Source organism: Nomascus leucogenys, chromosome 17, assembly GCF_006542625.1.
Source record: "Nomascus leucogenys isolate Asia chromosome 17, Asia_NLE_v1, whole genome shotgun sequence".
Taxonomy (NCBI): domain Eukaryota; kingdom Metazoa; phylum Chordata; class Mammalia; order Primates; family Hylobatidae; genus Nomascus; species Nomascus leucogenys.
The window spans coordinates 88,006,707-88,034,608 of NC_044397.1; the positions used below are offsets into that span (position 1 = coordinate 88,006,707).

The window sequence follows — 27,902 nt, forward strand, 5'->3', positions numbered from 1 at the left end:
GCCGAGGACACCCTCCCCATCAGCTGCCAGGGTCACTGGCGGTCAAAGGCAGCTGGTGGGGAAGCCATTGGACTCCAGCCCTGGGGGACGGATGTGGTGATGGTGGGAAGCAGGCTTGGTGCCAGGAGGGGCGTCGGAGGGTGAATAAGAGCAGATAGAGTGTTGGGGGGAGGTAGCCAGGCAAAGGGGGTGAGGCCCGGTGGAAGGGAAGAAGGGGCATACACTCAGAGCTTTGCAGCTGAGGGTTTTAATTTTTTGAGATGGGGTCTCACTCTGTCCACCAGGCTGGAGTGCAGTGGCACAATCACAGCTCACTGCAGACTCGAACTCCTGGGCTCGAGCAATCTTCCTACTTCAGCCTCTTGAGTAGCTGGGACTACAGGTGTGCACCACCATGCTCAGCTAATTTTTGAATTTTTTTTTAGAGATGAGGTCTCCCTATGTTGCCCAGGCTGGTCTCTTAACTCATGGGCTCAAGCGATCCTCCCTCCTCAGCTTCCCAAAGTGCTGGGATTACAGGCATGAGCCACCATGCCTGGCCAATGCAGGTGAGGTTTTTGGTGTCGTCCAGCTAAGGCGACCCCTTCCCTTTGCAAAAAAGGGAGACTGAGAATCATCAAGTTAAGAGCCCAGAGAATATCACAGTGGTGTTTCAAGGGCTGGTCTGAAAGAAATTGGAGGTGGCAAGCAGGGTAGGGGTGCGGGGCCAACTGGGAGGCCCCAGCAACATAAAGGAAAAGTTGTTGGGGCTGAGGAGGCTTGCTAAGAGAGGGCAAGTGAGGGAAAGAGGTGATCGAGGGACACGCTGTGAATGAGGCAGGGATGAGATCGCAGGGTTATTACTGGGAGACCCCCGAGGGAAGATGGCCACAGGGACAGGACAAGCCTGTCCTCCGAGTGGGGAAAGGGGCTATGGTAGTCCAAGGACCCCACAGAGTCAGGGAGATTGGGAGGTGAGGGTGCTGAACGGTAAAGGGCTTCGGAGCTAAGGGAAGTGCCCAGGACCCCACCTGACCCCAATGCCCACAGGCCAGGGGTAGAGAAGAAAAATCAGGGTGGGCGGAAGGAGGCAATCTTCCAGGGGAAGGCTCAGGAGGAGGGAGATCAACATCAACCTGCCCCGCCCCCTCCCCAGCCTGATAAAGGTCCTGCCGGCCGGGACCTCCCAACCAAGCCCTCCAGCAAGGATTCAGGTTGGTGTTGAGTGCTTGGGAAGGACACCCGCCTCCACTCTGCAAGAACTCAAAAAGGGAGATGAGGGGATCGAGGGAGGGAGGCAGGAGGGTGCCACTGGATCCCCTGAACCCCTGCCTCTGCCTCCAAAGGGCCCCTCCGGCCTCGCCCTGAGGCTCTTCCTGTCGCTCCCGATCCTGGTGGTGGTTCTGTCGATGGTCTTGGAAGGTAAAAGTGGGATGGGAGAATTGCGGAGTTGGAGATTTGGAAGAGTGAAGGTGGCTACAGGCCTGGGGTCCCGGCTTAGAGGACCTCTGAGAGCTCTGGGGCCCCTTCTGGGTCGTGGTTGCCCCATCGTGGTCGGGTGGGTCTCCAGGTTCTCCCAGGCTCAGTCCGGCAGGCGCCAAATCTGCCCAGGAGAGCCCTAGCAACCGATGACGTATTGACCGCCACACCTCTGGGATTGGCTGTCCTCCTACAGCCTTGAAAGTGGGTGATGGGGGCGAGGGGCTGTGGGAGGAGGTCAGTGCTGAGTGAGGCAATTCGCAGCGGCTTGAGCCCCACGCGGTCACTCCAGTATCCTCACCATTCTAACCACATGATCCCCAATGATCTCCTTATCCCCGGGATCCCATCCCAAGGGGGTTCCAATAACAAATTTTTGGCGGGGCGCGGAGGCTCATGCCTGTAATCCCAGCATTTTCGGAGGTCGAGGTGGGCAGATCACTAGAGGTCAGGAGTTCGAAACCAGCCTGGCCTACATGGTGAAACCCCGTCTCTACTAAAAATACAAAACAGTTAGCCAGGCGTTGTGGCGCGCGCTTGTAATCCCAGCTACTTGGGAGGCTGAGGCAGGAGAACTGCTTGAACCTAGGAAGTGGAGGTTGCAGTGAGCCGAGATCTCACCATTTGACACAGCAAGTCTCCGTCTCAAAACAACAAGAACAACAACAACAACAACAACAAAGGCACGCGCCTGTAGTCCCACCTACTCGGGAGGCTGAGGCAGGAGAATCGCTTGAAACTGGGAGGTGGAGCTTGCAGTGAGCCGAGATCGCGCCACTGCACTGCAGCCTGGGTGACAAGAGCCAGACTCCGTGTCAAAAAAAAAAAAAAAAAGGGAAAGAAAATTCTGTCTGACTGCTTCTTCACTGTGGGGCAGGGGTGCCGGAGAGGGTAGGGGCTGTGGGAGAAGGCACGGGCTGAACCTTAGGGACTCCTCACAAGCCCACCAATGCCCCATCTACTTGCCCTGTGCTAAGGATGTTTTAACTCCATGGTCTCAAAAGAATCTTCCTAAGAACCCTGCAAACTGGGACTTAATAATCCCATAAGGGCATTGAGGCCCAGAGAGGTGAGGCTACTTGTACAAGGTCACAGAGCCAGGAAGTGGAGAACTGGAACTAGATTGAACCCTCAGCCTGGCAATGTCACCATGCTACACTTTTCCTGGTGTGGTCTACCCGAGATGAGGGGCTGAGGTGTGTTTTTGTTTTGTTTTGTTGTTTTGAAACAGAGTTTCGCTCCTCTTGCCCAGGCTGGAGTACAATGGCACAATCTCAGTTCACTGCAACCTCCGCCTCCCAGGTTCAAGGGATTCTCTTGCCTCAGCCTCCCAAGCAGCTGGGATTACACGCATGTGCCACCACGCCTGGTTAATTTTTGTATTTTTAGTAGAGATGAGGTTTCTCCATGTTGATCAGGCTGGTCTCGAACTCCTGACTTCACATGATCCACCTGCCACGGCCTCCCAAAGTGTTGGGATCACAGGCATGAGCCACTGTGCCCGGCTCTTATGTAAAATTAAACCACATGCACATGCAAAACAACCCTATGTAAAAAAAAAATTTTTTTTTGAGATGGAGTCTGGCTCTGTCACCCAGGCTAGAGTGCAGTGACGTGATCTCCGCTCACTGCAACCTCTGCCTCCCAAGTTCGAGTGATTTTTTTTGCCTCAGCCTCCTAAGTAGCTGGGATTACAGGCATGTGCCACCACGCCTGGCTACTTTTGTTGTATTTTTAGTAAAGACAGAGTTTTGCCATGTTGGCCAGGCTAGTCTCCCAACTCCTGACATCAAGTGATCCGCCCACCTTGGCATCCCAAAGTGTTGGGACTACAGGTGTGAGCCACTGCGCCCAGCTTAAGATTTCATAAGAACAATTTATTTGTAAGCCATATATCTAATAAGGGGTTAATATTCAAAATACATAAGGGACTCCTACAATGCAAGTGGGAACACCAAACACTGTAGCCACTGTGGAAAACAGTATGGGGGTTCCTCAAAACATTAAAAATGAGATCCTGCAATCTCATTTCTGGGTATTTATTCAAAAGAATTGAAATCAGGACCTTGAAGAGATACCTGCCCTCCCATGTTCGCTGCAGGTCTGCTCGATACCCAAGATATGGAAACAACCTAAATGTTTTATCAACAGACGAATGGGTCAAGGAAATGTGGTCTACACGTGCAATGGAATGTAACACATCCTTAAAAAGGAAACCCTGAGGCCAGGCTCTGTGGCTCACCCTTGTAATCCCAGCACTTTGGGAGGCTGAGGTGGGTGGATCACTTGAGGCCAGGAATTCGAGACCAACCAGGCCAACATGGTGAAACCCCATCTCTAATAAAAATACAAAAAAAATTAGCCAGGCATGATGACGGGCGCCTGTAAACCCAGCTACTCGAGAGGCTGAGGTAGGAGAATAACTTGAACTCGGGAGGCAGAGCTTGCAGTGAGCGGTGATTGCACTGTTGCACTCCAGCCTGGGCAACAAGAGCAAAACTCCTCTCCAAAAAAAAAAAAAAAGGAAATCCTGAAGCTAGGCATGATGGCTCCCACCTGTAATCCCAGCACTTTGGGATGCCAAGGCAGGAGAATCACTTGAGGCCAGGAGTTGGAGACTATCCTGGCCAACATGGTGAAACCTTATCTCTACTAAAAATACAAACATTAGCCAGGCATGGTGGCGTGCGACTGTAATCCCAGCTACTTGGGAGGCTGAGGCGTGAGAATCGCTTGAACCAGGAGGTAGAGTCTGCAGTGAGCCGAGATCATGCCACTGCACTCCAGCCTGGGCGTCAGAGCAAGACTCCATCTCAAAACATAAAAGGAAATCCTGGGCCGGGCGCAGTGGCTCATGCCTGTAATCCCAGCACTTTGGGAGGCTGAGGCAGGCGGATCACAAGGTCAGGAGATCGAGACCATCCCAGCTAACATGGCGAAACACGGTCTCTACTAAAAATACAAAAAATTAACCGGGCATGGTGGCGGGTGCCAGTAGTCCCAGCTATTCGAGAGGCTGAGGCAGGAGAATGGCGTGAACCCGGGAGGCGGAGCTTGCAGTGAGCCAAGATCACGCCATGCACTCCAGCCTGGATGACAGAGTGAGACTCTGTCTCAGGAAAAAAAAAAAAAAAAAGGAAATCCTGAACCTGGGCATAGTGTCTTATGCCTTTGTGCAGCCATCCCAGCACTTTGGAAGGCTGAGATGGGAGGATCAGTTGAGGTCAGGAGTTCGAGACCAGCCTAGGTAACATGGTGAGACACTGTCTCTACCAAAAAAAGAAGAAAGAAAGAGAATAAATAAATGTATAAATATTACTCTCTGGGGTTAATGCATCCCCTTCTCCCCCAAAATCAACCCTCCAAACTCCTATACTCTCCTTTCTTCTCATTCAGCAGCCTGTTAGAATTCAAGTCAGATTTTTTGTTTTTTTGTTTTTTGAGGCAGAGTCTCACTCTGTTGCCCAGGCTGGAGTACAGTGGCACCATCTCAGCTCACTGCAACCTCTGCCTCCCAGGTTCAAGCGATTCTCCTGCTCAGCCTCCCGAGTAGCTGGGACTACAGGTGTGTGTGTGCCACCACACCCAGCTAATTTTTGTATTTGTAGTAGAGACGGGGTTTCGCCATGTTGCCCAGGCTGGTCTCAAACTCCCCAGCTCTAGCGATCTACCCTCCTTGGCCTCCCAAAGTGCTGGGGTTACAGGCATGAGCCACCATGCCCAGCCTCAAGTCAGATTATGCTCTTCCTCTGCTCAGAATTCTCCTGATTCTCTCAGAGTAAACCCAGAAGCACTTACCAAAGGCCTACAAACGGGACACTACCCCGTCCCCGATCACCTCATCCCTCTCTCTCCATCACTCACAAGCAACTCCTAGCTATTCCTCCAATGTACTGGGCAGGCTCCCACCTCAGGGCCCTTGCAGTTACTGTTCCTCTTGCCTGGAATGTTCTTCCCTGGAATGTTCTTCCCCAGGGGTCCAGATATCTGCCTGGCTCCCTCCTCACTTCCTCCAGTTCTCTTCCAAAATCATCCCCTGCCAGACGTGGTGGCACACGCCTGTAATCCTAACCTTTGAGAGGCCAAGGTGGGAGGATTGCTTCAGCTCAGAGGTTCAAGACCAGCCTGGGCAACATAGCAAGACCCCATCCCTCCTAAAAACAAATTAGCTGGGCATGGTGGTGCACACCTGTGGTTCCAGCCACTCGGGAGGCTGAGGTAGGAGGATGGCTTTGAATCAGGCAGGTTGAAGCTGCAGTGAGCCATGTTCCAAATTAGATAGTGGTGATGATTGTGCAACCTTGCCAATATAGGAAAAACCATTGAATTGTACACTTTAAAAGGGTAAATTTAGCAGGACGCAGTGGCTCACGCCCGTAATCCCAGCACTTTGGGAGTCTGAGGTGGGCAGATCACTTGAGCTCAAGAGTTCAAAACCAACCTGACCAACATGGTGAAACCCCATCTTTACTAAAAATTAAAAAATTAGCCAGGCGTGGTGGCAGGTGCCTGTCGTCTCAGCCACTTGGGAGGCTGAGGCACAAGAATTTCTTGAACCGGGGGGGCAGAGGCTACAGGGAGCTGAGATTGCCCCACTGCACTCCAGCCTGGGCAACAGTGTGAGACTCCATCTCAAAAAAAAGAAAAAAAGGAAAGAAAAAGAAAAAGAAAAAAAGGGTAAATTTTATGGAATGTGAATTATAACTCAATTTTTCAACATGTATTAGGAGGGACATTTCCAACTCTTTTTTACCCCAGCCTTCCCTGCAATCACCCAGAGTATCCAGCCAGGAGGGGAGTGGCTAGAGACAGCAGAAGATTAGCAGGGAGGAGGGTGCAGGGTTTCGGGGGATGAGGGGATGGGATTCAGACCAGGGTAAGGATCCAGGGGTAGAGAGAAAGATTTGAGAGTGGTTTTGGGGCTTGGTGACTTAGAGAACAGAGTTGCAGGCTCTGTTTTTGGGCTTTTGGGCCCACCCTGCCCCCTTCCGACCTCTTAGTTCCTATCCACCAGCAGCTGTTTGTGTGCTGCCTCTGAAGTCCACCCTGAATGACCTTCAGCCTGTTCCTGTCCCTGAGATGGGTAAACATTGCAAGCAGCAAACAGCAAACACATAGCCCTCCCTGCGTGCTGACCTTGGAGCTGCGGCAGAGGTCAGAGACCTCCCAGGGCCCATACCACTTCCAACATCCCCTTGATCTCTTGGATTTTGGTGGAGAGGGGCAGAGGTTGTCCCGGCCTGGTTAGGTAGTGTGAGAGGGTCCTGGTTCAAAATCACCACTTGCTGGCTGGGGAGTCATCAGTAAGTGGCGGTGCCCCCACCCTGAGGCCTGTTTCCCCATCTGTACAATGGAAATGATGAAGATGCCCACCTGATAGGGTTTTTGTGGCAAATAAGTGTTTTGTTTGTTTGTTTGTTTTTCTTTTTTTTTTTTTTGAGATGGAGTCTCACTCTGTCACTAGGCTGGAGCTCAGTCGCGTGATCTTGGCTCACTGCCAACTCCACTTCCCGGGTTCAAGCGATTGTCTGGCCTCAGCCTCCGAGTAGCTAGGACTACAGGCGCCCGCCACCACACCCAGCTAATATTTGCATTTTTGGTAGAGACAGGGTTTCACCATGTTGGCCAGGATGGTCTCAATCTCTTGACCTTGTGATCCACCTGCCTCGGCCTCCCAAAAAGCTGGGATTATAGGCATGAGTCACCACACCCAGTCCCCCCACTTTTTTTTTTTTTTGAGATGGAAAGCTCTGTCACCCAGGCTGGAGTGCATTGCGCCATCTTGGCTCTCTGCAACTTCTGCCTCCCGGGTTCAAGCAATTCTCTTGCCTCAGGCTCCCAAGTAGCTGGGATTACAGGCGCCCACCACCATGCCTGGCTAATTTTTGTATTTTTAGTGGAGACAGAGTTTCATTATATTGGCCAGGCTGATCTCGAACTCCTGACCTCAAGTGATCTGCCCGTGTCAGCCTCCCAAAGTGCTGGATTACAGGCATGAGCCACCATGCCCCACCGCAATTAAGTAAATTAATCATCTGAAAGCCCTGCCATGATTCCTGCCACAAGTGTGTGCTGGGGCAGCACGCACTAATTAAACGGTAGCTGGCGTTGACGGAGCACCTATGCGGCATTTTCTGTGCACGATCTTTACTCTCCCGGGCAACCCTATGAGGGAGATAGTCCATGACTCCCATTCATGGATGAAGAAACAGGCCCAGGCAGGTAAAGCAACTTGTACCAGGTCATACCGCTAGAAAGAGGTAGAGTCAGCCAGGCGCGGTGGCTCACGCCTATAATCCCAGCACTTTAGGAGGCCGAGGTGGGCAGATCGCTTGAGGTCAGGAGTTCTTAACCAGCCTGGCCAACATGGTGAAACCCCGTCTCTACTAAAACTACACAAATTAGCTGGGCGTGGTGGCAGATGCCTGTAATCCCAGCTACTCAGGAGGCTGAAGCAGAAGAATTGCTTGAACCCGAGAGGCAGAGGTTGCAGTAAGCTGAGATCACGTCATTGCACTCCAGCCTGGGCAACTGAGCAAGACTCCATCTCAAAAAGAAAAAAAAAGAGGCCAGGCGCAGTGGCTCACACCTGTAATCCCAGCACTTTGGGAGGCCGAGGCGTGTGGATTGCCCAAGGTCAGGGGTTCAAGACCAGCCTGGCCAACATGGTGAAACCCTGTCTATACTAAAAATGCAAAAATTAGCTGAGTGTGGTGGCAGGTGCCTGTAGTCCCAGCTACTCGGGAGGCTGAGGTAGGAGAATTGCTTGAACCCAGGAGATGGAGGTTGCATTGAGCTGAGATCGCGCCACTACACTCCAACATGGGCGATAGAGCAAGACTCCGTCTCAAAAAACAAAGAAGGAAGGAAGGAAGGGAGGGAGGGAGGAAGGCAGGGAGGGAAGGAAAGAAAGGAAAGGAAGCAAGAGGTAGAGTCAGGCTCTGAACCCCACACCAATCATAACACAACACATAGTAGGTTTGTTTTTATTTTTTATTTTGGGTTTTTGTTTGTTTGTTGTGGAGACAACATCACTCAGGCTGTAGCGCAATGGTACAATCATAGCTCACCGTAGCCTTGAACTCCTAGACTCAAGCAATCCTCCCATCTCGGCCTCCTAAGTAGCTGGGACTATAGGGGCATGCCACCACGCCTGGCTAAATTTTGTTTATTTTTAGTAGAGACGAGGTCTCCCTATGTTGCCAAGACTAGTGTCAAACTCCTGGGCTCAGGTGATCCTCCCACCAGGGATTACAGGCACGAGCCACCATGCTGGCCCTTGTTTTATTTTTTTTTTTTTTGAGACTGAGTCTCGCACCGTCGCCCAGGCTGGAGTACAGTGGCACGATCTTGGCTCACTGCAACCTCCGCCTCCCAGGTTCAAGCAATTCTCCTGCCTCAGCCTCCTGAGTAGTTGAGATTACAGGTGCCCACCACCACGCCCAGCTAACTTTTTTTTTTTTTGGTATTTTTAGTAGAGACGGGGTTTCACCAGGTTGGCCAGGCTGGTCTCGAACTCCTGACCTCGTGATCCGCCCACCTCAGCCTCCCAAAGTGATGGGATTACAGGCATGAGCCACCACGCCCGGCTTTTTTTGTTTGTTTGTTTTCAAGAGATGGGGTCTTACTATGTTGCCCAGGCTGGACTCTCAAACACCTGGGCTCAAGGAAGCCTCCTACCACAGCTTCCTGAGTAGCTGGGGCTACAAGCCCCTGCCACAGTTCCTGGCTGTTTTTGTTTTTTATAATTGTGGTAAAATATAAACAACATGGCGGGGCACGGTGGCCCACCCCTGTAATCCCAACACTTTGGGAGGTCGAGGTGGGAGGTTTACTTGAGCCCAGGAGTTCAAGACCAGCCTGGGCAACTTGGCAAAACCCCATCTCTACAAAAAATAAAAAAATTAGCCGGACGGCTGAGCGTGGTGGCTCATGCCTGCAATCCCAGCACTTTGGGAGGCTGAGGTGGGTGGATCACCTGAGAGGTCAGGAGTTTCAGACCATCCTGGCCAACATGGTGAAAACCCATCTCTTTAAAAATACAAAAAATTGAGCCAGGCATGGTGGCTTACGCCTGTAATCCCAGCACTTTGGGAGGCCAAGGCAGGTGGATCAGGAGGTCAGGAGTTCGAGACCAACCTGGCCAACATTGTGAAACCCCATATCTATTAAAAATACAAAAAATTAGCTGGGCATGGTGGCAGATGCCTATAATTCCAGCTACTAAGGAGGCTGAGGCCGGAGAATCGCTGGAACCCGGGAGACAGAGGTTGCAGTGAGTTGAGATCGCACCATTGCACTCCAGCCTGGGCAACAAGAGCAAAACTCTGTCTCAAATACATACATACATACATACATACAAAAAATTAGCTGGGTGTGGTTGCCGCGCACCTGTGATCCCAGCTACTCAGGAGGTTGAAGCAGGAGAATAGCTTGAATCCGGGAGGCAGAGGTTGCAATGAGCCAAGATCGCACCATCACACTCTAGCCTGGGTGACAGAGCGAGACTCCGCCTCAAAAAAAAAAAACCATTGCAGCCATTTTTAGGTGTACAGTTCAGTGGCATTAAGTACACTCACACTGTTGTGCAACCATCCCCACTATTTCCAGGATGTCTTCGTCATCCCAAACAGAAACTCTGGGTGTTTTCAATCTGCTGATGATTGCTACAGAGGAACTCCGGGGGATATCTGTTGCGCACTTACTGTGCTCATGCTGGGGCCTCTGGGATGGACAAGATTCTGCCAAGGCAGACATCTGGGTCAAGACAGTCCTGCACAGTTGTTCAGGTTGTGGCCAAGGTTGGGTTTGCAGATTTGCCATGTAAAAATGCAGGATGCTCAGTTACATTTGAATTTCAGATTAATAGCAAAAAAAATTTTCGGTATAATTCCCAAATACTGCATGGGACATGTTTATACTAAAACATCATGCACTGTTGATTGGAAATTCAAATGTAATTGGGCCTCCTCATTTCGTCTGGCAAGCGTAGACAAAAGAATCCAGTCCATAGTCCCCTTAGCCATGTGCCCTGGGGTGCAGCTGGGTCCTTCATGAGAAAAATGCTCTATTTCTGGCACTGGGACTGAACCTGATGTGGTGTTTTTTTTTTTGTTGGTTTTTGTTGTTGTCATTGTTGTTTTGTTTTTGAGACAAGGTCTTGCTCCATCATCCCTCCTGAGTAGCTGGGATTACAGGTGTGCACCACCACACCCGGCTAATATTCGTATTTTTAGTAGAGACCAGGTTTCACTATGTTGGCCAGGCTGGTCTTGAACTCCTGACCTCAAGTGATCCACCTGCCTTGGCCTCCCAAAGTGCTGGGATTACAGGTGGGAGCCACCACCCTGGCCCTGGGCCTGATGTTGATGACCTCCTACTATGTGCACCTGCAGCTCTCCTGCATAGGCCTCAGCCCTCCTGCATGAGGACACTGGGAGGCAGGTGCTCCCTATCAACCCCACGTTACAGTTGAACAAATTGAGCCCCAGAAAAGAAAACGTATTTGCCCAGGTCACGCAGTGAAGAAGTGGGGGATTCGAAGCCCAGGTCCGTCTGAAGCCAGAGTCACCCAGAGGAGAAAGAGCTGGAATTGAGAACTCAAGGAATGCTTGGAAGTGATCGGGCTCCAGCCCACCCGGGAAGAAACAGAGGCTGGAGACATGAGACTGTGTTGCTATTTCCTGCCATCATCCCTTGAGCCCTATGAGGCCCTACCACAAGCCTGGCCTTGCAGCCCAGTGACTAGGAGAAATTAGACACAAAATAATAATAACAGCGATGATTTTTTTTTTTTTTTGAGACGGAGTCTCGCTCTTTTGCCCAGGCCGGACTGCAGTGGTGCGATCTTGGCTCAATGCACGCTACACCTCCCAGGTTCACGCCATTCTCCTGCCTCAGCCTCCCGAGTAGCTGGGACTACAGGCGCCCGCCACCACGCCCGGCTAATTTTTCGTATTTTTAGTAGACGTGGGGTTTCACCGTGTTAGCCAATATGGTCTCAATCTCCTGACCTCGTGATCCACCTGCCTCGGCCTCCCAAACTGCTGGGGTTACAGGCATGAGCCACCGCGCCCGGCCAACAGCGATGATCTTTGAGCACCTATATTGCCAGCCTCCACGGTAAGAGCTTTCTTCATTTTTTGTTTTGTTTTGTTTCGAGACAGAGTCTTGCTCTGTTACTCAGGCTGGAGTGCAGTGGTGTGATCGAGGCTCACTGCAGCCTTCACTTCCCGGGTTCAAGCCATTCTCCTGCCTCAGCCTCCAAAGTAGCTGGGATTACAGGCACGTGTCACTACGTCTGGCTAATTTTTGTATTTTTAGTAGAGACAGGGTTTTTCACCATGTTGGCCAGGTTGGTCTCAAACTCCTGGCCTCATATGATCCGCCCACCTCGGCCTCCCAAAGTGCTGGGATTACAGGCATGAGCCACTGCGCCTTTCTTTGTATTTGTTCACGTAATATCCTGAAATATGTACTGTGCCTCCCACTTTATGGAGGAGAAACTGAGGCCAGTAAATGAGGCTGTCATGGGAGGTGGAGACAGGATTTGAAACTGCCTCAGTGCAGGAGGCTCAAGAGCCTCTGTCTTCTCTCAGGGTATGGTGTGGGAGGGTGAGAAGGAGGGAGGCCCACAGAGGCATGACCTCTGATTGCCACTGTCACCTGGGTCCTGCTCTCTGAAGTCTCTGCCAAGCGGGGAGGTGGCTGGGGGAGGGCCCTGCTCTGTGCAGCCTCCCCTCCCCCGGCCCACAGAGTTGAGCACAGAGGCATAGAGGCACAGAATCCCCAGAAATGTCCCTCCTCAGAAACAGGCTCCAGGCCCTGCCTGCCCTGTGCCTCTGCGTGATGGTCCTGGCCTGCATTGGGGGTGAGAAGAAGAGGGTGGAGGGATGTGGGGCCCACACCTGGTGGGTGTGAGTGTGGCTGTGTGTCCTGTGGCTCTGTAGCCACGTGAGACATGAGTACAGAGTGTGTGCGTTTCATGGCGTGCATATGCATGTGCGCGTTGGGGAGTGTGTGTGTCAGTGGCTGAGAGTGAAGTGTGAATGTAACATTGGTACAAACTGGGATCATCTGTGTGTGTGTGCGTGTGCGTGCGTGGAAGTGGGAGGATGCAGTCATGGTAAAAAGTGCATGTCTGTGTGCATGTGTGTATTTGTGTGCACCTGTCTCTCTGTGGGGTATGTGTGTGCAAAATATTTGAGTGTGTGGACACGTGTGAGGGGGTCTGTGAGTGTGTGCTGGTATGTATGTCTGTGTTTTGCATATGCATTTTTTTTTTTTTTTTTTTGAGATGGAGTCTCACTCTGTCACCCAGGCTGGAGTGCAGTGGTAGCAGTGGTGCGATCTTGGCTCACTGCATCATCTGCCTCCCCTGTTCAAGGGATTCTTCTGCCTCAGTCTTCAGAGTATTTGGGACTACAGACGCACACCACCATGCCTGGCTAATTTTTTTTTTTTTTTGAGACGGAGTCTCCTCTGTTACCAAGGCTGGAGTGCAGTGGCGCGATCTCGGCTTACTGCAAGCTCTGCCTCCCAGGTTCATGCCATTCTCCTGCCTCAGCCTCCCGAATAGCTGGGACTACAGGCGCCCACCACCACGCCGGCTAATTTTTTGTATTTTTACTAGAGACAGGGTTTTGCCGTGTTAGCCAGGATGGTCTCGATCTCCTGACCTCGTGATCTGCCCGCCTCAGCCTTCCAAAGTGCTAGGATTACAGGCGTGAGCCACCACGCCTGGCCAATGCCTGGCTAATTTTTTATATTTTTGGCAGAGACAGGGTTTTGCCATGTTGCCCAGGCTGGTCTTGAACTCCTGACCTCAGGTGATCCGCCTGTCTTGGCCTCCCAAAGTGCTGGGATTACAGGCATGAGCCACCACGCCCAGCCATGTACTTTATTTTAAAATGGGATTGTATTCTAGATCAGCATTATCCAGTAGAAATTTAAATTTTTAATACGGGGCCAGGAACAGTGGCTCATGCCTGTAATCCCAGCACTTTGGGAGGCCGAGGCGGGCGGATCGCAAGGTCAGGAGATTGAGACCATCCTGGCTAACAGATGGGTAAAAACCCATTTCTACTAAAAATACAAAAGATTAGCCATGCATGGTGGCACACGCCTGTAGTCCCAGCTACTTGGGAGGCTGAGGCCGGAGAATCGCTTGAACCCGGGAGGTGGAGGTTGCAGTGAGCCGAGATCACGCCACTGCACTCCAACCCGGGTGACAGAGTGAGACTCCGTCTCAAAAAAAAAAAAAAAATTTTAACACGTATATAGTGGCTACAATGTGCAAGGCACCATTCCATGTGCATCGTATGTATTAACTCTTAATTCTCACAATAACCCTGAGATAGATACTATTATCCCATTCTACAAAACGGGAAACTGAGTCATGGGGAGAGAGGATAAGTCACTGGTCAAGGCACATAGCCAGCCACATGTGGGCCCTGCGTGACGGCTGGTCTCTGTAGGCGAGGCTTTGTCCCGATGCATGGGTAGAAAGTCTGGCCCGGAAAGAGGAACTGACAGCAAGGCGAAGCCAATGTCTGCCCCTGGGGACAGAAAGTCACCTCCTGCTCTCCCTCCACTGTCCATAGAGGTAGCTCAGACAGAGTGGGGGTCACAGGAGAACTAAGGGGGAAGGAGGTAGTTCCTGGGCAGCAAAATCAGGTGGTGAAGGGAGGCATCAGAGGATGGCAATTAGAGAGGCCGTTAGAGGGAAACCATAGGCAGACAGGGTGACAGGAGGGACTACCGACACAAGGTGAAGAGATGGCCCAGCCGGATGGGGTGGCTCACATCTGTAATCCCAGCATTTTGGGAGCCCGAGGTGGGTGGATCACTTGAGGTCAGGAGTTCGAGGCCCCAACATGGCAAAACCCCATCTCTACTAAAAATATAAAAATTAGCTGGGCATGATGGCAGATGCCTGTAATCCCAGCTACTCGGGAGGCTGAAGCAGGAGAATTGCTTGAGTCCAGGACGTGGAGATTGCAATGAGACGAGATCATGCCACTGCACTCCACCCTGGGCAACAGAGCAAGAGACTGACTCTGTTTCAAAAAAAAAAGAAAAAAAAAGAGATGGCTGATGGTTGAAGACGGTTAAGCGGTCAGGGGACATATGAGGGTAAAGGCAGGAGGCGAGACGACTGGCAGGGGACTGCCCCTGGACCACCAGGAGTGACAAAGGATGAGCACGGAGGGAAAGGGAGAAGGGGTATTCTAGGGTCCCAGCCCACCCAAGTTGCCCTCTGGTTCCACCTAGCATGCCAGCCAGAAGCCCAGGAAGGAACCCCGAGCCCCCCGCCAAAGCTAAAGATGAGTCGCTGGAGCCTGGTGAGGGGCAGGATAAAGGAGCTGCTGGAGCCAGTGGTGAACAGGACCAGAGACGGGTGGCAATGGTTCTGGTGAGGGTGTGCTGGGTTGGGTGGTGCGAGGGGATTCCTGGGTCTGAGGGAGGAGGGGCTGGGGCCTGGACCCCTGGGTCTCAGGGAGGAGGAAAGGGTGTGAGTGGGGCTGTGACTCCTAGGTCTGGGAGGAGTGGAGGGTTAGAGCTGAGAGCAGGAACTCCTAGGTCAGAGAGAGGAACGGATAAATGGGGCAGAGAACACCTGGGGAGGGCTGGGGCCTCCACTGTGACGTCCTCTCTCCTGTAGGAGCCCGAGCACCTTCCGGGGCTTCGTGCAGACGTACTATGACGACCACCTGAGGGACCTGGGTCCGCGCACCAAGGCCTGGCTCCTTGAATCCAAAGACAGCCTCTTGAACAAGACCCACAGCCTGTGCCCCAGGCTTGTCTGTGGGGACAAGGACCAGGGTTAAAATGTTCATAAAAGCCAGCTGTGGTTGTGGTGGGTGCCTGTAGTCCCAGCTACTCAGGAGGCTGAGGCAGGAGGATGGCTTGAGCCCAGGAGTTGGAGACCAGCCTGGGCAACACAGCGAGATCTCTTGGCGGTAAAACAAAAAGAAAAAAAAAAGTTCATACTTCGCCAATAAATAAAGTCTCACCTGTGTCCCTGTCTGGATCCTTCCCCGGTGTGGCCAGAAAAATACCCACCCTACTGCCTCCCAGGAATCAATGAGTAGAAGAGGTGACACCTGATGGGGAAGGGAGAGTTGGGGGGTCGGGAAGGGTATCAAGGGATAACACCCTATTGTGGGCTTGCAGAGAATGGGGGACTTCGAGGCGCGTCAGTTTCAGGAGGGTGAGGGCAGGAGCGTGGGTGGAGTCAGCAGGTCCCCATGATGGCCCTCACTGAGAGCTTCGTCCTTGTCTCCACAAGCTCTGACTCCATTCCCAGTGGGCACCCAGCACCTCCAACCCCTCTACAGCCCCCAACCCAGCCTCTGTCGAAGGCGAATTCTCAGAGCGAGGGTTCCCTGTCACTTGAGTGAAGGTTCCCTGTGATGTGACCTTGGGGGACGTCATTGCCCTTTCTGTCCCCACCCACCCCCTCGGCGGTTCTGTTGGCCAGGACTTTGGCCTAGACAAAGGATGGGGGTTGTGGCTGTGGAGCGGAAGTGGGTTTCAACTGCTATAAAGCCTCTCTGTGCCCGTCCGGAGCTGGTGAGGACAGCCTGCCAGAGTCTGGTAAGAAAGGGACCCAGGGTGTGGGGACAGGGGGGCGTCAGCAGGCAGAGGGCAAAGATCGATAAAGCAGGAATTTTAAGAGGCACAATGTTAGAAGCCCATGTTGGAACCATGACTGTGTGTGTGTGTGTGTGTGTGTGTGTGTCTGTGTGAGATGGAGTCTTGCTATGTCGCCCAGGCTAGACTCAAACTCCTGGGCTCAAGCAATCCTCCTGCCCCAGCCTCCCCAGCAGCTGGGACTACAGGGGCACCACCACACTCCACAAATCACAGAATTTAGAACTGTAGACTATTTGAGCTTCTGCTTAGAGTTGGGGTGGCTGAGGTGGGAAGGATCCCTTGAGCCCAGGAGTTTGAGGATGCAGTGAGCTATGATCTTGCCACCGTGTTCCAGCCTGGGTGACAGAGAAACCCCATTTTTAAAAAAGAGAAAGAAAAAGGGCTAGGCACAATGGCTCATGCCTGTAATCCCAGCGCTTTGGGAGGCCGAGGCAGGTGGATCACCTGAGGTCAGGAGTTCGAGACCAGCCTTACTAGCATGGTGAAACCCCGTCTCTACTAAAAATACAAAAATTAGCCGGGTGTGGTGGCAGACACCTGTAACTCCAGCTACTCCAGAGACTGAGACAGGAGAATTCCTTGAACCCAGGAAGGGGAGGTTGCAGTGAGCCCAGATCGTGCCACTGTACTCCAGCCTGGGTGACAGAGCAAGACTCAGTCTTGGGGGGAAAAAAAAGAATGAAAAAATTTAAAAAACTGAAAAAGAACTGTAGGCTGGGCATGGTGGCTTACACTTGTAATCCAAACGCTTTGGGAGGCCAAGGCGGACTGATCACTTGATGTCAGAATTTGGAGACCAGCCTGGCCAACGTGGTGAAACCCCGTCTGTACTAAAAATACAAAAATTAGACAGGCGTGGTGGTGCATGCTTGTATTTCCAGTTACTCAGGAGGCTGAGGCAGGAGAATCGCTTGAACCCGGAAGACAGAGGTTGCGGTGAGCCAAAATTGCGCCATCGCACTCCAGCCTGGGCGAGAGAACAAGAACTTGTCTCGAAGAAAAAAAAAAAAAAGAATTGTAGACCATTTGCTTGTGCCGTTCTTTCTCTGGGGATCAGATCTCAACCTCTTTCTGCCGTAGCTTCCTCATCTCCTGCGTGTGGATGATGATATTGTGCCCTGTGCATGTTCTTCGTCACCAAAAGTGCCTCTCTCATAGAGCGGGTGAGAACTCAATGAGCAGATGCAGGGACATGAGGTCTTAGGGCAGAGCCCTAAGGAAACACATTTGATCTACTGTGGGTCCTTAATGGTGTCTGCAGAGCACCTCCCTGCACTGACTCAGCCTTAGCAAAGGGCAGGGGCTTCGCTGTGTTCCCTGCTGGGCCCAGAAATGTTTAGGTGCTCAAGAAAGTCTTCTAGGCTGGGCTCAGTGGCTCACGCTTATACTCCCAGCACCCTGGGGAGGCCGAGATGGGAGGATTGCTTGAGCCCAGGAGTTCCAGACCAGCCTGGGCAACAAAGCAAGTCTCCCATCTCTACAAAAGAATAAAAATTAGCAGCTGGGCGTGGTGGCTCACGCCTGTAATCCCAGCACTTTGGAAGGCCAAGGCAGGCAAATCACTTGAGGTTAGGAGTTCAAGACCAGCCTGGCCAACATGGTGAAACCCCATCTCTACTAAAAATACAAAAATTAGGTGAGGCACAGTGGCTCAAGCCTGTAATCCTGGCACTTTGGGAGGCCGAGGAGGGCGGATCACCAGGTCAGGAGTTCGAGACCAGCCTGGCCAGCATGGTGAAACCCCATCTTTTTTTTTTTTTTTTTTTTTGAGACGGAGTCTCGTTCTGTCGCCCAGGCTGGAGTGCAGTGGCGCAATCTCGGCTCACTGCAAGCTCCGCCTCCTGGGTTCACGTCATTCTCCTGCCTCAGCCTCCTGAGTAGCTGGGACTACAGGCGCCCGCCACCACACCCGGCTAATTTTTTGTATTTTTAGTAGAGACGGGGTTTCACTGTGTTATCCAGGATGGTCTTGATCTCCTGACCTCGTGATCCACCCGCCTCCGCCTCCCAAAGTGCTGGGATTACAGGCCTGAGCCACTGCGCCCGGCATGAAACCCCATCTCTACTAAAAATACAAAATATGGCCGGGTGCAGTGGCTCACGCCTGTAATCCCAGCACTTTGGGAGGCCGAGGCGGATGGATCACAAGGTCAGGAGATCGAGACCACAGTGAAACCCTGTCTCTACTAAAAATACAAAAAAAAAAAAAAAAAAAATTAGCTGGGTGCAGTGGCAGATGCCTGTAGTCCCAGCTACTCGGGAGGCCGAGGCAGGAGAATGGCGTGAACCCGGGGGGCAGAGCTTAAAGTGAGCCGAGATAGCACCAGTGCACTCCAGCCTGGGCAACAGAGTGAGGCTCCATCTCAAAAAAAAAAAAAAAAAAAAATTAGCCAGGCATGGTGGCAGGTGTTTGTAATCCCAGCTCCTTGGGAGGCTGAGGCAGGAGAATTGCTTGAACCCTGGAGGCAGAGGTTGCAGTGAGCCGAGAACACGCCACTGGACTCCAGCCTGGGTGACAGAGCGAGACTCCATCTCAAAAAATACAAAAACAAAGATCAGCCGGGTGTGGTGGCGGGTGCCTATAATCCCAGCTACTGGGGAGGCTGAGGCAGGAGAATTGCTGGGAGGTGGGGGTTGCAGTGAGCCGAGATTGCACCACTGCACTCCAGCCTGGGCAACAGAGTGAGATTCCGTCTCAAAAAAGAAAAAAAAAAAAGAATTAAAATGTTAAAATCAGGAGTAGAATCACAGAATGTTGGAAAGTGAGGCCCAAGAAGGGGGCTTTGTCCAAGTCCATGCATGGGAAACTTGACTGGGACACCAAGCACACACACAGCAGGATCGCAGTCCCCCCACCAGAGTGGGGCGTGACCACAGGAACAGCCGCCTCCAGTCAGCCTGCCATATGACACCCCCTCAATGTTCCAGGTCTCCTGACACTATGGGCACACGATTCCTTCCAGCTCTGTTTCTTGTCCTCCTGGTATTGGGATTCGGTGAGTGTGGGCTTCGGTGGAGGGAGGCCTTGGGGAGGGGAATGAGCTCCAAGCATCTTCCCAGCCCAGGCCCTTCTTACCTCTGCCTCTGCCCTCTCCTCTCCTTCTTGCCTCCTTTCCCCCTGCTGCAGCCCCACGGGCTCTCCTGACACACTCTCCCCCTGCAGAGGTCCAGGGGGCCCAACTGCCCCAGCAAGATGAGACGCCTAGCCCGGCCTTCCTCACCCAGGTGCAGGAATCTCTCTCCAGTTACTGGGAGTCAGCAAAGACAGCCGCCCGGAACCTGTACGAGAAGACATACCTGCCCGCTGTAGATGAGAAACTCAGGTAGCACCTGCCCCTGGAGAAATGGGGTCTGGCCCATACCACTGACTGCATCCAGGACCCAGAAGTTCAGGCCCCTGCCCCTCCCCACTCAGACCCAGGAGTCCAGGCCCCCAGCCCTTCTTCCTCCCTCAGACCCAGGAGTCCAGGCCCCCAGCCCCTCCTCCCTCAGACCCAGGAGTCCAGGCCCCCAGCCCCTCCTCCCTCAGACCCAGGAGTCCAGGCCCCCAGCCCCTCCTCCCTCTAACCATCTGTGCTTTCTCCCCAGGGACTTGTACAGCAAAAGCACAGCAGCCGTGAGCACTTACACAGGCATTTTTACTGACCAAGTTCTTTCTGTGCTGAAGGGAGAGGAGTAACAGCTAGACCCCCCATCAGTGGGCAAGGGGAGAGTCCCCGGCTCCCCTGATCCCCCAGGTTCGGACTGAGCTGCCCCTTCCCAGTAGCTCTTGCATCCTCCTCCCAACTCTAGCCTGAATTCTTTTCAATAAAAAATACAGTTCAAGTTGCTTCTCATGGATGGCACTGCTTTTCTGAGGACTCAGGGGCCAAGATGGAGGGGCTGACTCAGTCCAGCCAACATTTAATGAGCACCTACTGTATGTATAGAGCCCTAACCCATGGGTCCATGGGATTAAAGCAGTGAATAGTAATAATAAATAATCGTAACAGCAATTAGAGACTACTCTTTATTGAAGTCCAGCTTTCTCTCTTTTTTTTTTTTTTTTTTTTTTTTTTGAGACAGGGTTTCACTATGTCACCCAGGCTGGACTGCAGTGGTGCAATCTCGGCTCACTGCACCCTCCACCTCCCCGGCTCCAGCGATTCTCTGTGCCTCAGCCTCTGGAGTAGCTGGGATTACGGGCATGTGCCACTGTGCACGGCTAATGTTTGTATTTTTAGTAGGGTTTTGCCATGTTAGCTAGGCTGGTCTCAAACTTCTGACCTCAAGTGATTCACCCGCCTCGGCCTCCCAAAGTACTGGGGTGACAGGCATGAGCCACCGCGCCAGGCCAAAATCCAGCTTTCTCATTTGTAAAATGACAAATCATAGACACAGCTAGTCCACAGTGGCCTCTGACAGTCTCCAGTTGTTAACGGTGGATGGTGTCCAGGTTTTTGGCGTCCTGAACAAAGAACCGGACAAAACGCACAAACAAAGCAAGGAAGAAATGAAGGGATTTATTGAAAACGAACGTACAGTAAACAGTGTGGGAGCGGGCCCAAGCATATGGGTTCAAAAGCCCTGTTACAGAATTTTGGGAGTTTAAATTCCTCCTAGAGGAGTCCCCTTCCACTGGTTACTTCTGGTATACCCTATGTAAATGGAGAGGATGAGGAAAAGTTACAAAGTCATTTATGGCCTACCAGAGAGGATGTTCCCTGTTATAGCTGAAGGGAATTGGCCTTATGTTCCCTGCCTCCAGACCCTATTTTCCTGCCTTATAGTTGCTGGACTGACACATTTTTTATTTTATTTATTTTGTTTTGAGATAAGGTCTTGCTCTGTCGCCCAGGCTGAAGTGCAGTGGTGAGATCTTGGCTTACTGTAGCCTTGACCTTTTGGGCTCAAGAGATCCTCCCATCTCAGCCTCCCAAGTAGTTGGGACTAGAGACGCCCACTGTCACACCTGGCTAATTTTTTGTATTTTTAGTAGAGACGGGGTTTCGTCAAGTTGCTAGGCTAGTCTCCAATTACTGGGCTCAAGTGATCTGCCCACCTTGCCCTCCCAAAGTGTTGGGATTACGGGTGTGAACCACTGCACCAGGCCTGGGCTGACACTTTAAATGTGCCATTGCAATCAGTGTATAATGGTCCCATGGCAGAGGAGAGAATGGTGCCCAAGTCAGTACTTCTTGGCTGGGACCCAAGAAGACAGACCTCTAGGGCCGGCGCGGTGGCTCACACTTGTAATCCCAGCACTTTGGTTGGCTGAGGTGGGCAGATCATCTGAGGTCAGGAGTTCAAGACCAGCCTGGCCAATATGGTGAAACCTTGTCTCTAATAAAAACACAAAAATTAGCCAGGGGTGGCCCACGCCTGTAATCCCAGTTACCTGGAGGCTCAGGCAGGAGAACTGCTTGTACCCTGGAGGCGGAGATAGCGCCACTGCACTCCAGCCTGGGCAGCAGAGTGAGACTCCGTCTCAAAAAAAAAAAAGAAAAACTTATTAAAAAAAAAAATTGCAAGCAAAAAGCACAGAAGGCAGAAGGTGCAAATAAGCAGAGGCTCCATGGTCTGAAGGAAGCCAATGCTGGGACCATGAATGAAGGGGGCTGGGGGCCAAGATTCCTGTATCCTGAGGGAGTCCAGGGTGGTACTGCTCCCCAAGTCCCATGGGTGGGGTTATTGGTCTTTGGGGATCCACTGCTTGTATTTCTCCTAATCTGCTTGGCATTAACCTCCTGCCAGGCTTTCAACACCCTTGGGGCAGTTTTCCCAGATCCTGAGGCTGGACAGCTGAGTCCAGCAAAAAACAGGGGCCCTGGAGAGGGACTGTGGGCAATGCCCCCGAGTCCCCGGGGCCTGGGAAGAACAGACGCTGCCAAGCGCAGGGGGTGGTGGGGAGGGGGAGACCCTGGAGTAACAATCCCTGCTCTGTCCACTTGGTTCCCACGGACTCGAGCCAAACCAAAGCACTGCCCGGACCGGTTTGGCTTCCAACCAATCCTGGTGCTGGCCTCAGACTCCTCCTTCCTTTCTCAGAACCCCATTCCCCTCAGGGCCCCCAGAGTCCAAGCCCCTAGATTCTTCCTCCCCTAGAACTCAGGAGTCTGGGACCCCCCAGTCCCTTCTCCTCAGGACCTAGAAGGTTGGATCCCCAGCCCCCTTTCTCCCTTAGAACCTGAAATCACAGCCCTTGATCAGTATTTTGCGCCCCCTAGTGGAGAGAAGAGTGGGTCTGTCCTGTGACTTACAGTAGGAATGGCAGAATTTTTTACCTATTATGATTTTTAATTTTTTTAGAGACAGGGTCTCACTCTGTCGCCCAGGCTGGAGTGCAGTAGTGTGATCACAGCTAATTGCAACCTCAAACGAACTCCTGGGCTCCGGCATCCCTCCCACCTCAGCCTCGGAGAAGCTGGACCACAGGTGGATGCCACCACACCACCTAATTTTTTTAATTTTTAGTAGAGCTAGGATCACTCTATGTCACCAAGGCGAGTCTTAAACTCCTAGGCTCAAGCGATCCTTCTGCCTCGGCCTCCCAGAGTGCTAGGATTACAGGCATGAGCCACGAAGCCTGGACGGAATGGCAGAATTTATTTGGTCACTCAACAGAGCGTAGGAAGGCTCTGCAGGGAACCTGGCTCCACAGGAGCCCTGTCCAAGGTCACACTTCTCATGAGAAGCTGAGACCTCGTCATGCTCCAACACATTGGCCCTTGCAGTGTATGAGACTTGGAGAGCAGATTGCAGCAGTTTGTATTTACAGCTGAGAGCACAGTTGGGGTTGCAGTGAGGCTGGAGAAAGTTTCAAAGCCCCTCATTTGCTGGGCTTTCCATGGTCCTCTACCTAAATTTGTACAAGTAATTTTGTACTTTTTTTTTTTTAAGACAGAGTTTCCCTTTTGTTGCCCAGGCTGGAGTGCGATGGCATGATCTCGGCTCACCACAACCTCCGCTTCCCAGGTTCAAGCGATTCTCCTGCCTCGACCTCCCGAGTAGCTGGGATTACAGGCATGCGCCACCATGCCCGGCTAATTTTGTACTTTTAGTGGAGATGGGGTTTCTCCATGTTGCTCAGGTTGGTCTCGAACTCCCGACCTCAGGTGATCCGCCAGCCTCAGTCTCCCAAAGTGCTGGGATTACAGTGTGAGCCACCACGCCCGGCCAATTTTGTACTTTTTAAAAGAGGCCAGGCTGGGCACGGTGGCTCATGCCTGTAATCCCAGCACTTTGGGAGGCCGAGGCAGGCGGATCACGAGGTCAGGAGATCGAGATCATCTTGGCTAACACGGTGAAACCCCGTCTCTACTAAAAATACAAAAAATTAGCTGGGCGTGGTGGTGGGTGCCTGTAGTCCCAGTTACTCAGGAGGCTGAGACAGGAGAATGGCGTGAACCCAGGAGGCGGAGCTTGCATTGAGCCGAGATCATGCCACTGCACTCCAGCCTGGGTGACAGAGCAAGTCTCAAAAAAAAAAAAAAAGAGGCCTACAAAACACATAAGCTTCAGACCCCACAATGTCTCTCCTCAGTCCCTGTCTTTTTTTTTTTTTTTTTGAGACGGAGTCTTGCTCTGTCCCCCAGGCTGGAGTGCAGTGGCGCAATCTCGGCTCACTGCAAGCTCCGCCTCCCGGGTTCACGCCATTCTCCTGCCTCAGCCTCCCGAGTAGCTGGGACTACAGGCGTCCGCCACCACACCCGGCTAATTTTTTTTTTTTTTGTATTTTTAGTAGAGACGGGGTTTCACCGTGTTAGCCAGGATGGTCTCGATCTTCTGACCTTGTGATCCGCCCGCCTCGGCCTCCCAAAGTGCTGGGATTACAAGCTTGAGCCACCGCACCCGGCCCTCAGTCCCTGTCTTAAGTCTATTCACTTCATCCCTGGACTTAAAGACTGGGCCTACACATTCAAAGAATCGTTATTAACACCATTATCATCTGTAACAGTGGGGATGAGGCACTAAGTTTTCTCTTTCTTTTCTTTCTTCTTTTTTGAAGGTGGAGTCTTGCTCTGTTGCCCAGGCCGGAATACAGTGGCATGATCTTGGCTCACTGCAACCTCTGCCTCCCGGGTTGAAGCAATTCTCCTGCCTCAGCTTCCCGAGTAGCTGGAGTTACAGGCGTCTGCCACCACGCCCGGCTGATTTTTGTATTTTTAGTAGAGACGGGGTTTCACAATGTTGTCCAGGCTGGTCTCGAACTCCCGACCTCAGGTGATCCGCCTGCCTTGGCCTCCCAAAGTGCTGGGATTACAGGCGTGAGCCACCGCGCCTGGCTGAGGAATGAAGTTTTCTAAGGTTCCTTCTTGCCCTGTGTTAGCCCTCAGAGAGGTAAAGTCACTCACCTTCTGCACTTAGCCTCATCCCCAGGGCAGTGCTGGAGATACAGCAGTGACCACAACAGTCCCGGGTCAGCCTGCCCATTTGGGGAGACACACCCATCCCTGAGAGTGATGACACAAAGTGAGCAGGGGTGGGGTGGAGGAGCTGAGGGGGCAAGGGAGGATGGGAAAAGGGCTCAGAGAGAGCTTCCTAGAGCAAGAGCTACTATTACAGAGCTGAGACCTAGAGGAAAGTGGAGGAAACCGGTAATAAAATGGTAATTAAATATTTAGAATATCCCAATGCAAAGCTTACTCTCTTTCCAGGTAATATATAAAGTTCATAATCACAGCGCCCCGAATATTGACCACTTAAGTATGAGGCCCAGGGCCTGATGTTTTCCATTCGCGATCTAACTACGTCTTCCCAATAACAGAGGGGCAAAACGGGAAGACAAACGAGTACGATTATATCCCTGGTTTATAAAAGGGGAGAAAGTGAGGCTCAAACAGAGATGTCGCTTGTCATCAGCCTGGCCAACACGGTGAAACTCCGTCTCCACTTACAAAAAAAAAAAAAAATTGGGAAGCTGAGGCAGGAGAATTGCTTGAATCCGGGAGGCAGAGGTTGCAGTAAGCCGAGATCGCGCCACTGCACTCCAGCCTGGGTGACAGAGCGAGACTCCGTCTCAAACAAAAAAAAAAAAAAAAAAAAAAAAAACTAGCCAGGAGTGGTGGCGTGCTCCTGTAATCCCAGCTACTCGGGAGGCCGAGGCTGCAGTGAGCCGAGATCGCGCCATTGCACTCTAGCCTGGGGGACAGAGTGAGGCTCCGTCTAAAAAAGAAAAAAAGAAAGAGAGACGTCACTTGTTCAGGATATCTTATCCTGTCAGTACCAACACAAGAGTTAGAACCCTGGCCAGACCTCCACCCAATTTCACGGGTGAAGGGTTAACAGCCTCTGAGAGTCTTGTCCTCTCTGGGCCTCCGTAACACCCTCTCCAAACTAGGGGTCTCTCAGCACATGTCCGAGTTTAGAGCTGTACGAAGACACAGAGCTAATTAAAAATTGTGGAATTCTCAGTGCCCGTGAAGCCTAGTCCACGGATGCGAGGTTTGGACCACTAAGGGAACGCGCATGCGTGCTAGGCAGGGCTGTCCGAAGGCTTGGGGGTGTATCATAGGGTCTCATCGGAGGTGTGTTGGCCATAGGACCCCTGGAATTGGAACTCTAAATACACAGAAAGGATATGAGCTCAGGAGACTTTAACGAAAGAGTTGTCTTAGGAAGAGGGGTCAGAAGACAAGGGTGCTGGGCAAAAGGCTTGTTCTTCGAATCCGAATACGGTGGCCAGAAAGGTTCCTCTAACGAAAGAGGGGCGTGGTTCGAAGCCGTACTGTGGCCGGTAAAGCTCCATGGAACCAAAAGGACGCGAAGAATCGGCTGGGAGAAGTGGACAGGATGTCCCGAAACGCTCATATAACCGAAAAGGCGGGTTAATGTGAAGGGGCGGAAGGGACAGAACTTGCGGGAGGCACATGCTGGCCGAGAAAGTCCTGGAGTTCGGAGTATACAGTGTTTTTATTAGGTGGAAACAAACGGGCTACGGGAAAGAGGAGTACGGAGGCCAGGTTGGGCCTTTCAGAGCCGGAAGTGGCCTTCCTGAGAGGCGTGGCTGCGGCACTGTTGTCGGATACGGTGGCCCAGCGGGGCTAGGAAAGAGTGAAATCTCGCGCGATTGCGCTGCGTCGTCGGGGACGGGGAGGGGCTGGCGGCGGGGGCGGGGACCCGGAGCGGGAAGATGGCGGCGGCGCAGGAGGCGGACGGGGCCCGCAGCGCCGTGGTGGCGGCCGGGGGAGGCAGCTCCGGTCAGGTACGGAGGCCGAGAGGGGACTGAGGGGGTTCTTCCCCAGCCGGGGGGCCTCCCACGGGGCGTGTCCTACCTCTTGTCGCGGAATCCAGTGTACTGGGGGCTCCTTGCCCAGAGGGACCTTGAATACCCGGCCCAGGCAGGGCCGGACCGCCCGGGAGGCCGGATGGTGCCGGGAACGGGGCCCTGTTGCGGGTCGGGTCCCCTGCACGCTTGAGCCGGGCGGCCACCAGGCTCATCGCTCGAGCCGGGGAGACAGTGGCTCGGAGGGGCGCAGGCTTGTACCTTGGCGCGCTGGGTTCTCAACTCCGCGATTCCAGGCTCTGAGGCCGTTCCTAGAGTGGTCTGGCGTTCAGGTCTCTTTGTAGTGCTTGAGGTGTGCGCAGTGATTAATTGGGAGTTTTCTAGCTGTGGGGAAGTGAGGATTAGCAGGGCACGGCGGACAGACCCATTTTACAGACGGGAATCCAAGGAACAGTGAGACTAAGGCGCTTCCAGAAGGTCATCCCGGTTAGGTTGGTAACTTCATGTAGAAGTTACAAGACATTGCTGACACAGGGACTGTTATGGATGTGCTTTTAACGTAAAATAGTCCTATAGGTTAATTAGTCCAGGTGCGGATGACTTCTGACCCACTGCTGTCTTAACACACTGCAGAGCATACCATTCCAGGCAGCTACCGTTCAGGCATTTGGGGAATAGATGGAGATATCAAGGTGCTGTCGACCCACCCACTGGGATGTCACTGACATGTGGGAGGCAGCTCAGGGGAAAGGAGTGCGGGTTGAGAGGGGAGAATGAAGCTGACTCTCTGTATGACCTTGGGCAAGTTCCTTTCCCTCTTTAGGCCTTTATTTCTCCCGTGTTAAATGCAGAGGTTGGACAGGAGGGCCAGCCATATCCCTGCTGTCAGGGGGCGAGGAGAGGAGACTGACATGTAAACAAACTGTTATAATCCTTGTCTTTTTTTTTTTTTTTTTTTTTTTTTCCTTTTTCTGGAGAACGGGGGTCTCGCTGTATTGCCCAGGCAGGTCTTGAACTCCTGGGCTCAAGCTGTCCTCCCGCCTCTTGCCTCCCTGAGAGCTAGGATTACAGGCATGAGCCACCACGCCCGGCCGGCAAACTTATAATCCTGAATGATTAGGTTGGTGACAAAAGTCTGTGTCAGGGACTGGGGGATCCCAGAGAAAGAGCAAGTGGTATCACCTGGGGAGGACACCGGGATGAAATTTGTGTGATAGAGCCCACTATATCTGCTCTGAATCTTTTCAGCATTTTCAACCAGGGCCTGGCCTCAGGGACAGCTCAGGAAATGTTTGTTGAGTTAGTGCTGGAATGAAGGCTCAGTTCCTGTCTTCAAGGGTTTCCCAGTCTTGCTGAAAGGAGGTCGTTTCCCCTCTGGGTTTCTTTTGATTATTGGATTGATGGTGGCTTGAGAGACCAGGGCCCAGGTTGTTCTGATTGCCCTGAGCTTCCAGATGGCACTCTGATCTTCTCTTGTACCGACTCTGCTTAAAAACAATCAAGACTTACCCCGTTGCCTTTAGGACAAAGTACAAATTCTTTAATAAATCACAGCCTTGCACGATCCGACTCTTTTCTTCAG

At 52.3% G+C, this 27,902-nt stretch overlaps 3 protein-coding genes across 5 annotated transcripts in view; all 3 read left to right on the forward strand.

Annotated features, from left to right (window-relative positions):
* Nucleotides 1-12,211: 12,211 nt before the first annotated feature.
* APOC4 (apolipoprotein C4) lies at nt 12,212-15,476 on the forward strand. The gene is made up of 3 exons (XM_003277566.4): nt 12,212-12,328; nt 14,731-14,872; nt 15,122-15,476. Exons 1-3 carry the CDS (start codon nt 12,253-12,255, stop codon nt 15,285-15,287), a joined length of 384 nt encoding a protein of 127 aa, XP_003277614.1. The 5' UTR covers nt 12,212-12,252; the 3' UTR covers nt 15,288-15,476.
* Nucleotides 15,477-15,851: 375 nt separating this feature from the next.
* Nucleotides 15,852-20,111, forward strand: APOC2 (apolipoprotein C2). 2 transcript variants are annotated; one of them, XM_030795801.1, is made up of 4 exons: nt 15,852-16,056; nt 19,045-19,112; nt 19,280-19,439; nt 19,705-20,111. In XM_030795801.1, exons 2-4 carry the CDS (start codon nt 19,058-19,060, stop codon nt 19,793-19,795), a joined length of 306 nt encoding a protein of 101 aa, XP_030651661.1. In that variant the 5' UTR covers nt 15,852-16,056; nt 19,045-19,057; the 3' UTR covers nt 19,796-20,111. The 2 variants fall into 2 exon arrangements, with proteins under 2 accessions (XP_030651661.1, XP_030651660.1); XM_030795800.1 differs by having other exon boundaries at nt 15,982-16,056; nt 19,244-19,439.
* A 5,739-nt stretch (nt 20,112-25,850) lies between these two features.
* The window catches only part of CLPTM1 (CLPTM1 regulator of GABA type A receptor forward trafficking), a 38,655-nt gene continuing 36,603 nt past the window's right edge, over nt 25,851-27,902 (forward strand). The window contains exon 1 of one of the 2 annotated variants that reach the window (XM_030795802.1): nt 25,851-26,057. In XM_030795802.1, coding sequence (XP_030651662.1) covers nt 25,965-26,057 — 93 coding nt within the window. In that variant the 5' untranslated portion in view covers nt 25,851-25,964. Of the gene's footprint in view, nt 26,058-26,077; nt 26,300-27,902 lie in introns of those variants that run through there. The other variant, XM_030795803.1, reaches the window with a different exon arrangement.